Source organism: Lagenorhynchus albirostris, chromosome 9 (assembly GCF_949774975.1).
Source record: "Lagenorhynchus albirostris chromosome 9, mLagAlb1.1, whole genome shotgun sequence".
Classification (NCBI taxonomy): domain Eukaryota; kingdom Metazoa; phylum Chordata; class Mammalia; order Artiodactyla; family Delphinidae; genus Lagenorhynchus; species Lagenorhynchus albirostris.
The window spans coordinates 44,024,576-44,037,214 of record NC_083103.1 but is presented as its reverse complement, the minus strand read 5'-3'; the positions used below and the strand labels follow the sequence as shown (position 1 = coordinate 44,037,214).

Sequence of the window (12,639 nt, the reverse complement as noted above, 5' to 3'; positions counted from 1 at the left end):
CTCGTTCCCTTAAGAATTAAATTAGGTTATTAAACCTTCAAATTTTTAATGGAAGAAAGCCTTCCCCCTGCTTAGCAGATGGAGAAACTGAGGCTGGGGGAGTAGGGAGAGAGTGACTTGCCTGATGCAGGCCAAGTGGGCAGACCCTGGCTGAAGCCGGGAAGAGACCCAGGAGTCCAGACACCAAGTCCTAGCTCTGTCCCCAGCACTGTGGTGACCCCACCCCCCCACCTGCAGGTCAACAAGGGCCCGGCCACTGACTCTGCTCACCCACTGGGTCTGAGGTCAGGCAGGGGCCGGTCGAGGGGTAGGCGGTCACTGAGGTAGGCATTGTAGCCGTAGTACTGGAACTGCTTCAGGGCCACACGCCGGCCTTCGGGGCTGAGCTCCTGGCCCCAGTGTGCAAACAGAGAGGAGTCTGTGAAGGGCTCAGCCTCTGCCTCCTCAGGTTTGGCGGGGGCCTCTGGAGAAAGAAGGGATAAGGAGACAGTGGGTCAGAGCGCACCCCTGCATATGCCATGACAACCCCTTTCCCTTCCTCACCATTGTCTTGGGTAAAGCAATCTTAGCCCCAACTTTAGGGGTGGGGGAAGGGAGACTAGAATCTTCATGCTTCCGCAAACTCATTTATCCATCCATACATCCATTCACCCACCCAACAACCACTAGCGCAACGGATATAGAAATATACCCAACAGGGTCTGCTGGGAAGCCGATGGGTGTGATCCTGACGCCCCATGGCTTTAAGTTAGAACCTTCTCCTTTCCCAGTCTTCCTTCTCATCAGAGATGCCGGTCCCAGCCCGCGAATGGGACTTCTGCTTCTCTTTCCCCAGATCGTACCCCCATTCCCTGCCAGCTCTGAACCTGTCCCACATCCAGGTCCCCGAGCTGGGCATCTGCTCCCCTGCCCAGTTCTTGCCAGTCCACGTCTGTCTCCACTGTCTGGTCCTGCTGTGAGTTTCCTGGTCCCACCATATGACATTCACCTGGCTGCAAGGACCCTCGGCCAGACTGCCTCCTGCTGCCTCAGGCTCTGCCCACCAGGACAGGGAATCGTTGGCACAGGGGACAGCCATACCATCCCCAAACCTCCACGCACTCTGGGCACTGCTCATTGGACCCCTGGTAGACTTTGTGGGGGGCAGTGCTCACACCAGGTCAAGAAGAGCTCATCGTTTTCCTGGAAGCTTCCAAGAAAAATGGAAGAGGCATTGTTACCTATAAGAGCAGAGGCTTGGATTCAAATATATCCCTGCTCCACCATTCACTGGCTACATGACCACAAGCAAACACTCAACCTCTTGACGCCTTGATTTCCCCACCTGTAATGTGGGAATAATAATACCCACCCACCACCCCCAAGATCTGTGAGGATTACATACAATCATGTATATAAAACACTTGTCTCAGAATAAGTGCACAACAAATGGTAATCAGGGTTGCTATAGCAAGAGGAGCCTGGAGGGTCATTTAAGTCCTTCTTTTATGGCGATAATGGGTAGGTCTTGCCAGGACATAGGCCGACAGGTCAAGACTATGGAATTCGTTCCCAGGGACGGGTAGTCAGGCCCACCATTCAAGGTCAGCAATCAGAAAAACTGGATAGAGATGCCAAGGTCACTGGACGGCGCCTTCCATGCTCATAAACATGATGTAAGAGACAGAGTCAGGAGCCTGGAATGAGACAGGGACCAGGAGGAAGCAGAAGGGGGGTTATAGGAACAGGAGAGGCAGGCTTGGCACACTTGCCAAAGTCCCCTCAGCTGTCTGTATGGAGCCAGTAGGTGCAAGCACACCTATGCCAGGTAACTTAAAGGTACAGGCCGAGACTGGCCAGGGGTTAGGGTTCCATGGTCTTCAAGGTTGGAGAGCTCAGAGCTGCAGACCACTTCCTCTTACCACCACTTCCTCCTGACGGACTCTTGGAAGAGCCAGTCTGGGAAGCAGAGGAGGCCTAGGAGTAAGAGGGGGACCCTTCCAGCACCTAGGAAGGGGTGCTTCAGGGGGAGGAAGCCCCCATCACTGGAGGTGCGCAGAGGGTGTCATGGACAGAATGGAGCTGTCGTAGCTCCCTGCAAATTAGAGAGCCGAAGATTCTGGAAGCAGAGCGAGCATGCCGATGCCAGAGACCTCAGTCAGAGAGATGCCAAAGCTTCTGTAAATGGAGCTGGGACTCGCAGGCGCTGGATGAAAATGCGTATGCACCTCTCCTCTTCAGGGGCCATGTCCTTGGGACATACCCCAGACTGGAGATCCACGTAACTCCTGAGATAACTATCACGGCTAGCACTTGCTGAGTTTACCATGAGTCAGGCTCTACTCTAAGCATTTTTCACATATCGACTGAACTCACCCTACCAGGTGGGAAGTGCTACTGTCTCCATTTTACAGATAATGAAGGTGAGGCACAGAGAGGATGGGAAACTCGCCCCGGTTCACTCAGAAGGAAGTGCAGTAGCTGAGGTGCAATGTCAGGATGTCTGTCCCCCGAGGCAGTAGTCCTAACCATGAAGCCGCACTGCCTCTACAGAGCAAAGGGCTGGAGAGAGGTGAATTCCAAAGACAAACGTGACCTATCATCTCAGTTACCAATTTTCCTTAAAGATACAGAAGGAAACTCGGATATGTTAAACATATTAGGACGTATTAAAGAGTAAAATGCAACCTACATGTGCATTTCTATGACAAAGCAAGAGCTTTTAGGACTGTGGTGCTACTCAAAGCACCTTCCTAGAACTCAGGCTGCCTTTGGCCCCCCAACTAGGTATGCTTGAAGGGTAACACGGGGCTCATCTGATCTTGAAGGTCCTTGTTATCTCTCAAAAGATGGATGACTCACTCATTTGGAATGGGGGGTAGTAATAATCTAAATCAGTGAATCAACTGAATCATATAATATTTAGCAGAAATGGAGTTTTACTGCTCGCACATACCTATGGATATTACCAAGTAAAATGAGATCAGTTAATGAAAAAATTATAATTCACAATTAGGCCAGTGTTTCATAAAAATGGATTATAAACATATTCAAGTCCTGGGTTCCACCACATGCTCCTGCCTTTTTACTCAGTATGGGTACAAATGACAACAAACTTGAAAGCAGTGGGTCCTGAATAATGAGTCAGGGGCGTGACAATGGGAAGAGGTATATTTGTTGAATTTCTGCCTGAGCGAAGCACGGTGCTAGCTGATGTCCTTACCCAAGGTTACCTCTGTCATGCTCACAGGTGTGGACTCCATGAGAACAGGACGACCTCTGTCTTGTTCCCTGCTGTATCTTTGGCTCCCAGCACAGTAAGTGGCTCTTACAAGGGGCTCAGTGCATCATCTTAAAACAAATCAGTTAATAAGTACCCCATAGTGGTTAGTTATTAGACAAGAGGAAACCAAAGATGAAGATGTTAAATGACTAATCTGAGGTCACCCAGTTTGTCAAGGGCATTGAAGCTTTCCTCTGCATCAGGGGTGGGAAACTATGGTCTGAGGGCCAAATCTGGCCCACCATCTATTATGTAAATAAAGCTTTATTGGAACACATCACATTCACTTGCTTACGTGTTAGCTATAGCTGCTTTAGAGCTTACAAAGGCAGACTGGGTATGACAGAGACCATATGGCTTGCAAAGTGGAAAATATGTACTTTCTGACCCTTTAAGAAAAAGTATGCTGACCCCCTGCTCTACACCTTACATGTGACATCTCTTAGGTAAGGAGGCTTTGCCTCTGCTAATCCATTCATTTTGTTTCCTTACGAGCACTGGCTGTAGAGACAGAATCCATACTCCAGCTCGACCATTTGCCAGTTTAGTGTAGCTTATCTGCACTTTGGTTCCTCATCTGGAAAGTGGAATGGATACTAAAAGTACCTTCTTCATAGGCTATTGGAGTGTATTCAATGAGCTGGTCCATGTAAGGAGCTTAGCACAGTGCCTGGCACATAATAAATGTTAGCTCGGTGGGCATCAGCGGCTAAGGACCCACACAGCCTCACAGCCCACCGGGGTGCTCTTCCACTGACACTTCTTGAGTTCAGATTACAAAGAGGAATGGCCTGGCCCTGAGGTCCCAGCTCTGGAAGATGCTGCTGCTGTGTAGCCCCCAGATGAAGGGTTTCCATGTCTACAAAGAGTGACCTCCCCTTAACCAGTCCTAGACCCAACTCCCCTCACTCTCCACTAAGAAAGCAGACCTACAAGGAGGACCATGTCTGACGTAGTTGGAGCTGTAAAGAGGCCCCAGGCAAGAGCCTTGGCTGGGTCCTCTGCAGGGGGCCAGGGGAGTCTGGACACATCTGGTGAGGGGCCAGACCCACGGATGTCTCTCATCCAGGGATGAGACCCGCCCCCCACCCCAGGAGCAGATGCAGGCTGTGGCCCCTGCTGGGGTTCAGTCCTACTCGGCCATGCCTGACCAACTGAGGGGGTGACCAGAGAGAGGTGTCTATGCAGGGGGCTGAGGGCACCCAAGGGAAGAGGTCATTCATGGCGCAGATGAGCAGGGCACAGTGAACTCAGTCCGGCGGCTGAGCCAGTGTTTGGAGGATCCTTAGAACAGCACAGGGGCTGTGGTCCCAGCCCATTCTTCACCCAGCCCTAGTGCTTGTCTGCATCCTAGGGAGAAGAGACTGAGAGGGAACAGTGAAGGGTCATTTCACCAGACAGCCACACACGGGGCTCAAGCGGCACCTGTGTAATGCCCAGGCAGGGGAGCTATTCCTCTGCCTTCCCTGACTCACCACAAACAACCACGTGGTGTGAGCAGGAAGGGAGCCAGTGGGGCCTGAGGAAACCCATCAGCTGGAGAGACGCTGCCATGCTATGCCCCTCTCTGCTCGGGACTTCCCATGGCCAACTGTCTCTCTCAGCCTCTGGACAGGTGGCTCTACTGAGCAGAAACTGGAGAACAAGAACCAGAGCTGTCAGGGCCCCAGCAGGCCTGGGACGGCCTGTGGATGGGGAAGGAAGAACAACAGTGCAGACTGTAAGTCTGAAAGGCCCTGGATTGGCCATGTGATTTGGAAATAGTTTATGAAGCTACAAGCACGTATGCCAAAGTGCCACCTACTAACCATCACCAAAGGTACTGTCCAAAGTGCCACTCAAAAATGAGGTCCACTGAGGAGGGGACTACAGACTAATCTTGGGTGTTTGCTGCAAAACCTTTGCCCCTGGAGCTGATCCCCTCGTACACTGTACCCCAATTCCATTGCACTGGCCCTGCCAGGTGGTGAGGCCAGGCCATCGCAGTGGCCCTGTGATATAGGTTCTATCATTCCCATCAAAGATGAGAGGAAACTGCAGGTCAGAGATGTAAAAGAACTTGACGTTGAAACCATACTCCTGACGGCAGCCCCGCCTCCATGTCATGGGCGAGATACACTGTCTGGCTTGAGGACTGGAGAAACTTCAGGTCCCGGGAGGCTGCTCAGCTGGCCTGCACTGGTTCACAGCAGTTGTTAAACCACTGAGATACCTTCACAGCGCTGGTAAACAGCTGCTTCCCAGAGTCCCTCCGGGTGGCCCTCTAACCCCAGCTGCTCTGGCCCTTTTCTTGGAATGATCCAGATCTTTCCACCAGCCAGCAACTGAAAGGCGTATGCCCGGCCCGCCCAGGAGCCCCGTTCATGCACATTGGTTAGCGTCTGTGTCTGGCTGGATAAGTACAATTTGACCATTACTTGCTCGAGCCCTTCCTCGGAGGCCCCTGTGAGAAAGAATTATGGGTTTCTGGAGACCTTTCACTCAGCTCATCCGTTCCCCATGTGAGTGCCTGGGCGTCACTGTGCATGACCTGTTTTCCAGAAAGTTCTGCCAGTGATCACAGAGGGCATCCAGGAAATGCCACAATATGGTCTCAGAGATACGCCCACAGTGCTTGACATGCAGCCCACTAATGAGAGCAGAGAATTACCGATTCAGGTCCTGACAGCTTCCATGCTAATTCACGGAGACAGGAGGGAAGTGGGGCAGGAAAGGAGCTTGCGAAGCTTTGAGCAATTAACACACCCAAGGCCGCAGGGCTGAGCACGGAGCCCAGGCTCACCAGGCAGGCACGATGAGCACGTCTGGAGACCCAGCCAAGCCTGTGAGGCTCCCGAAGCCGCTGTGCTGAAAGCAGGACGAGTACCTGCACGAGGGCAGCCGTCTCAGAGAGCAGCCCGCGCGGGGGCTTGCCCAGCTGCTTTTGCTCCAGAGTCTGGGCAGTGCTGAGACTGCACGATGGAGTGGAAAGAAAACGGGTTTGGGAGTGAAACAGACATTGTGATGCTGCCCAGTCCCACCCACTTCTGACCACCTGTCCTCTCTAGGACCACGTTCCTGGAGATCCCCATCTTTTGAAGCTGGGCCATTTTGTCAGCTCCTGTCATGCACTTCAGTGGAAACTCTGAGGTGCTGGTGGCCTTTTTGGAGGAGCTGCAGGAGAGGCTGTAGCCCAGGCCTCTCCCAAAGCAAAAACCCAGCACCTGGCTCTGCCCTTGGATTTTAGGGTGAATCCTAAAATAGCAACAGAAGGGGTTCCATTGCATGAGTGTTGCTGGAGGTCAAAGTGATTTGGGGCTGGACAGCAGGACTGGCCAAGCTCTACCGAGGGGACAGACAGAGCCACCTAGGACGTGGCTCACATGGCTGAGGACCCTTAGCCCTCTGCCCATGCTGGCCTGTGTGCTCATTGGAAGTGGCAGCTCTGCTTCTGGTCCCTGTGTATGGGCGCCTTTAGGACTGTTACCCCAGGAAAGCAGTGGAGCCCTCTTGTTTCTTATGGTTTTTCTCGGTTTCCTATATGCCCCTCTTTCAGGGTGGCTGGGGAGGGGGGCCTCACTCTGCCCTGCAGCCAGTGCTATTCTGGTTTCTGAAGCTTTGGTGTTTGGTGGTGAGATCCAGAGCCCAGGAGCAGGGAGGTGGGAGGAAGCAGGACAGCCAGGCCGGTGTCCCAGGTAACTGCCTGCCATGTGCACCGGGGCCTTAGGTCTAAGTTCATCCGGGGGACAGGCACAGACTGTCCTGTCTCCTGGTCCGCCTCCAGGAGTGTCCTGGGGACCTCCTCTCACCCCACAACTGGGTCTGCTCTTCATTGTTTCTGGACAAGCTCCACAGCCCAGCCCTGCTAGTCTCCATTTCCTTTACTGTGAGACAGGAACAGACTGCCAGGCTGCTGGGGAGAGCCACTGTGAGTCAGCTTTTGGAAGGATGAAGGCTAAGCATTAAATAATGGAGCCAGCAGTGCTGAATATCCCAGATAAGAATTCATAAAGGCTGTTGCCTTTCCTTCCATTCCTTTTATTTTTTTTAACAGCTTTATTGGGGTGCAATTTACATACCACAAAATTCGCCCTTTTCAAAAGTACAATTCAATGATTTTTAGAAAAGTTTTCTTCCGTTCTTGAGATGTCTTGTTGCATGCTTTATTTGGGGTTAAAAAGAAAAGGGCTAATAGAATATCCCGAAATGTACGTTTGTATCACCTGCCTGCTGGCTTCCCGCTGATGATAAGGGACCACTGTTCTCACTAAAGAGCCTGATGCCTGGGCCCCGCCAGCCTGAGAAGCCCAGGCAGCCGCGTCTGCAGAGCATCAAAGCCAGTTCATCGGAGCAGTGCTCGTGAGGCAGGATTCACACCACCACACAGGGGGTGGTTCACCCCAGCACAACAGCGGCTGGTCTCTGCTTGCCGTCGGTCGGCCGTGCCACTTCCACGGCCCGGGATGTGTGTCCACCTCCCTTCTCTTCCATCAGACCCCGGTCCAAAGTGGGGCCCCTCGGCCTGTCCCAGCCAGAGTGAGGCACCGAGAGCCTGTGGGAAGCAGGTGGTCCTGAGAGGCAGGAGGCCTCAGTCGACCCTCACCTCCAACCCTGGGCAAAACCCCGTTTCCCAGTCTGTGAGAGAGACCCAGTGTTTGTGTTCCATTAGAGAGAAAAAGGAGGACTTGAGCACATCACCGTGATGCTTTTCTTATACCTCGAAAAGCAAGACATTACGCCTCCCCTTGTACTTGGGTTCCTAAGGGGAAATTTTCAGATGTTTTATGTGCTAAGAGCCCTACTAGTAAAGAAGCGAAGTATTCTGTTGAGTTGAGGGTCTTCCCCCCTCTCCACTTCTAGGCGTGCATTAGGACACGAGCTGAAGGTCTTTTGCCAGCAGCCCCTACAATTAGGCTTTCTCTTCCCGAAAGAGAAAACTAAGAGAACTGCTAAGAGAAAGAAGTAGGATCTGGCAGGAAAGGGCTTGGAGATAATGGGAAGAAACGAGCTCTGACAGACAGCCTCAGGTCCCACGCCATTCAAATCGTCTGCATAACAACTTCATTCGTCTTGGCAAAGACAAATCCGGAAGACCTTCCTCTGGCACCTGAAGAGCACCGCGGGGAAAGAAAAGCAGCTTCCTCAGAATGCCTCCCTACCAGGCGGGGTCAGGCCTGCACGGCGAAGGGCAGCCTCCTGCAGGTGGTCTAAAGTCAGCTCTGCCCTTGACCGGCTATGTGACCTTTGTCAACCTCTCTGAACCTCAGCTGGCTCATCTATTTGATGAGGATAATAATATTTCTCACTCACCGCAAAGATTAGGTGAGTTGGTGGCATCAGTAAAGTGCTTAGCAAACTGTCAGGTTCCTGGTAAGTGGAGTAGTTCCCTGTTGCTGCCGTAACAAACGACCACAAATTCAGTGACTGAAAACACAAGTTTATTATCTTGCAGTTCTGGAGGTCAAGGGTCTGACAGGGTCTCTCTGAGATAAAATCAAGGTACTGGCAGGTCTGTGTTCCTTTCTGGATGTTCTAGAGGAGAACTCTTGAATCCTCCTTTCCGGCTCCTAGAGGCCACCTGCTTTCCTTGGCCCATGACCCTCTTACTTCACGGTCAGTGCCAACAACAGTGGGTTAAGTCCTTCTCATGTGGCATCCGTCTGACCTCTTCTGATCTCCTCTGCCACTTTTAAGGACCCCACGATGACAACGGGCCCACCTGGATAATCCTGAATGCTCTCCCTGTTTTAAGGTCAACGGATTAACACCCATAATTCCATCTGCAACCTTAACTCCCCATTGCTATGTCAGGAAACGTATTCACAGGTTCCAGAGATTAGTATGTACAGATCTTTGTGAGGGGCACATTATTCTGCCTACCCCAGTAAGCGTTCCATCATTGTGGGGTTTGCTACTTATAAAGGCGCGATTCTAATACTCTGCTCTCAGGGCTGGAATCCTAAGAGGCAAAGGAAAAACAGCTCACGTTTGTCGAGAGCTGACCATTCCCCAGCTCTCAGCACAGTGGCTCTCTCCTCCCTGACACTGCGCTGGGACTGCACGAGGGGATACACCCAGGCAATCAGGGCAGGGCTGCCAGCCAGGTTCTACAAAGGAGCAGGTGCACACGAGGACAGCAGGTGGCCGTGAGCTGTGGAGGGGTCCCGCCCATGATCTTGAAGCCACCTTGGCCCTGCGTCCCTCATACACCAGCTACTGAACAACGCACGAGAGCCTGGATGGAGTGAGGCAGGTACTGCAGCAATCACCCTCCTGCCTCTCTGTTTCTTTCCCAGCAGCTCTGACTGAACTGTCCCCGTCTCACCGCTGGCCCTGCCTCTGCGGCTGTGCTTTGAATTGGTGTTGGCAGTTGGTTGCCCAAAACTCTGGCTTTCCAAACTCCCTAAAGCTGCAGTTCTATTGTCTTGGGGGGGTTTCTCATCTGAGAATCTGAAAAATTACCCACTGGCACATACATAAAACAATCTGCATTCAATTTCATGGGAGTCGTGAGAAGCAGTATGATATACCGCAGAGATGGGCAAACCTTTTCTGTAAAGGACCAGCAGTGAATATTTTAGGTTTGCAGGTCTCAGGGTCTTGGTTACAACTACTCAACTCTGCCATATCTCTGGAAAGCAGCCATAGATGATGTGTAAATGAGTGGGGGTGGCTTTGTTCCAAGAAGAGTATTTCTACAGCAGGCAGCATGTCAGATTTGGCCCCTGGGCTGCAGTTTTCTGAACTCTGGTGTAGGGGTAGCACACGCTGTGGCTCCTGGCTACTGCATCTACTAGACGGCCAGGTCATAACTGCTCTGTGCCTCAGTTTCCTCACTAGTACATAGGAAAACAATACCTGCCTTGTTGGGTAGTAGAGAGGAATGGAGGAGTGAACCTGTGTCCACTCAGAACAGTGCCGGGCACCTTGTAAGCTGGGTGAAAGTGTTAGCTAGGATCTGCCTGCTGGTCAACAGCACCTCCCTCCAGGACACTGGCTGTGAATCAGCTGTCTGCCTCGTTCCATGACAGCCCACTCTGATTGCCCAGGTACTAGCCTCAACGTTGTACTAGACACAACGCTAGCCCACCTAATCCAGCCCCAGCCTGAAAGGACAAAGGTAGTTACGATCCTGGATGTTCAAGTCACTGTGAACAGGACCCTGGGCGTGGCTGGGACAGAGGACAGAGGAGTCAGGCACCCTGGCAGGGACTGGCAAGGATGAGAAAAGGCTAGGACTCAGGAAGGGCGGCAGGTCCTAGCAAGAAACTAGAGAAGGAGTCAGGGGAGTGGAGCCATGGGTCTCCTAATGGCAGCCTGCCTCCACCTCAGCCTCCTACAGTCCAGTCTCCACATGGCAGCCCAGGTAATGTCTTCAAAACAGACATCAGACCACGTCACTTCTCCCTAGGGAGAAGCACAGTCATTCCATTCTGGGCTGACATGGCAGGCAAGGAACAGGCATTCATCCGACTCCGTGAGCTCACTCCAGATACTCTGTGATGGCCTCTCACAGCCAGACACATCTCACACCTGCTCCCTTGCCAGCCTGGGACTACTGTGCCCTCTCCCCACTGCACAGGGTGGGTTCTGGGCCTGGGTGTGGCTAAGCTCACAGCTGAGACAGCTGGGCAGGTAGGGATAGCCAGAGCTCAGCGTGTGCACACACACACTCATGGAAACGGAAATGGACTTGATTAGAAATTATGCAGAATGAAAGCTGCTAGTAAAGGTCCAAGTTTTTATGCTCTGAGCCAACCACATAAAGAACATGTGAAAAAGTCATTTTAGGGAGTGACAAATGTACGTACCTCCGGAACCGGGATTTATAGGTGCCATTATGTGCTACTTTCAAGCAACCCTTTAAACCTAGATTTCTGCCTAGGAGATATAATGAACTCTGAAGCACATACCACCTTTTTTTTTTTTTCCTGAGAGCTGTCAGCCTGGAGCTGAGCACCCGGACTTCTAAATATACACTTCACCATTCACACATAAAACACTGTTTCCACACATCAATTTCTTGGAACGAACTAGCTGGTGACCCTGTTGATGTTAAAGTGGCATGCTTCTCCGGGCACAGACGCACAGATGGGAACAGCTGGGCTCAACAGTGAGAAAGAAATGTAGTCCTTTGCAGCACGGCAGCCGGCAACCCAGACCAACTTCAGACGCCTGCAACAGCTGCAGCTCTTAGGTGCCGGGACAGGCTACAGGAGAGTCCTTGCTTTGGGAAATCTACAGCCTGAGGTCAGCTGGGAAGAGTGTGTCCCTTCCTCTGTACTATTACTCTACCCTTTTCCCTCCAGTCTCAGCCTCTCCAGGGAAGCCTGCCGGTTTCCAGTGTCTTTCTTCTGGTCTTAAAGGGACAGCCACGTGCTGTCTTGCAGTGGCTCCCAAACGTTAACAGGCATCAGACTTACCCAGAGGGCTTGTTCAATCAAGGATCACGCTGGGCCCCCCTCCCAGAGTTTCTGATTCAGCAGGAGGTCTAGGGTGAGGCCTGAGAATGTGCATTTCTAACAAATTCCCAGGGGATGCTGAGGCTACTGGAGGGGCCTCACTGAGAAGCAGGCTGTAGAGGTGACTGGAATCACCGGCCTCCTTCTAGCCCTGGCTCTGCAGCTCATTCACTCTGTGAACGGGCAAGTCGCTTCCTCTCTTCAGGCCTCAGTTTTCTTCTGGGTAAACATAAGAGGGTGGGATGAAATGCTCTGTAACAGCGGTCCCCAACCTTTTCGGCAACAGGGACCAGTTTGGTGGAAGACAATTTTTCCACGGACAGTGGAGGGGGTGGGGAGGTGTTGGTTCAGGAGGTAACATGAGAGATGGGGAGCGATGGGGGGCAGCAAATGAAGCTTCACTCGCTGGACCACCCGCCACTCCCCTCCTGCTGTACGGCCCGGTTCCTAACAGGCAGCGGACCGCTACCGGTCCGCAGCCCAGGGGTTGGGGACCCCTGCTCTATAAGACCCTTTCATGTTCTCAAATGTGATTCTAAGGTGGTTCAGCTCATACAGGAACTGGTGGTTTCCACTTAGGAACAGAATGTTCAATGGTACCCTTAAGCCTCTAGTTCAAATTTTTTATTTTTTAAATAAACAAACCAAAGTCCAGAGAGGTTAAATGACTCGCCCGAGGTCACACAGCTCGGTAGCTGCTGATTCTTGGACCAGAAAAGTAGACCAAGCCCCTGAATGCCCTCATTCCCTGCTCTGCGTTCTCCACCACCCATGAGGATTTCTGCAAAGCAGCTCTGGGGACAGACAACCTGCTTGATCGCCAAGTCTTTCCGGTACCTCTGAGGAAGCCAAACCCCAGAGCCCGAGCCTTGGACAAACCAGCAAATCCTCCCTCAGACACACCTCACCAAGACTGGTGCCCGGGTCTAGATCGGC

General features: G+C 52.2%; 1 protein-coding gene across 2 annotated transcripts in view; it reads right to left on the bottom strand.

The window, feature by feature from the left end:
* Positions 1–12,639, bottom strand: part of GALNT18 (polypeptide N-acetylgalactosaminyltransferase 18) — a 350,781-nt gene that overhangs the window by 184,213 nt on the left and 153,929 nt on the right. For both annotated transcript variants that reach the window (XM_060159658.1, XM_060159659.1), the window contains exon 2: positions 271–463. In XM_060159658.1, coding sequence (XP_060015641.1) covers positions 271–463 — 193 coding nt within the window. The remainder of the gene's footprint in view (positions 1–270; positions 464–12,639) is intronic.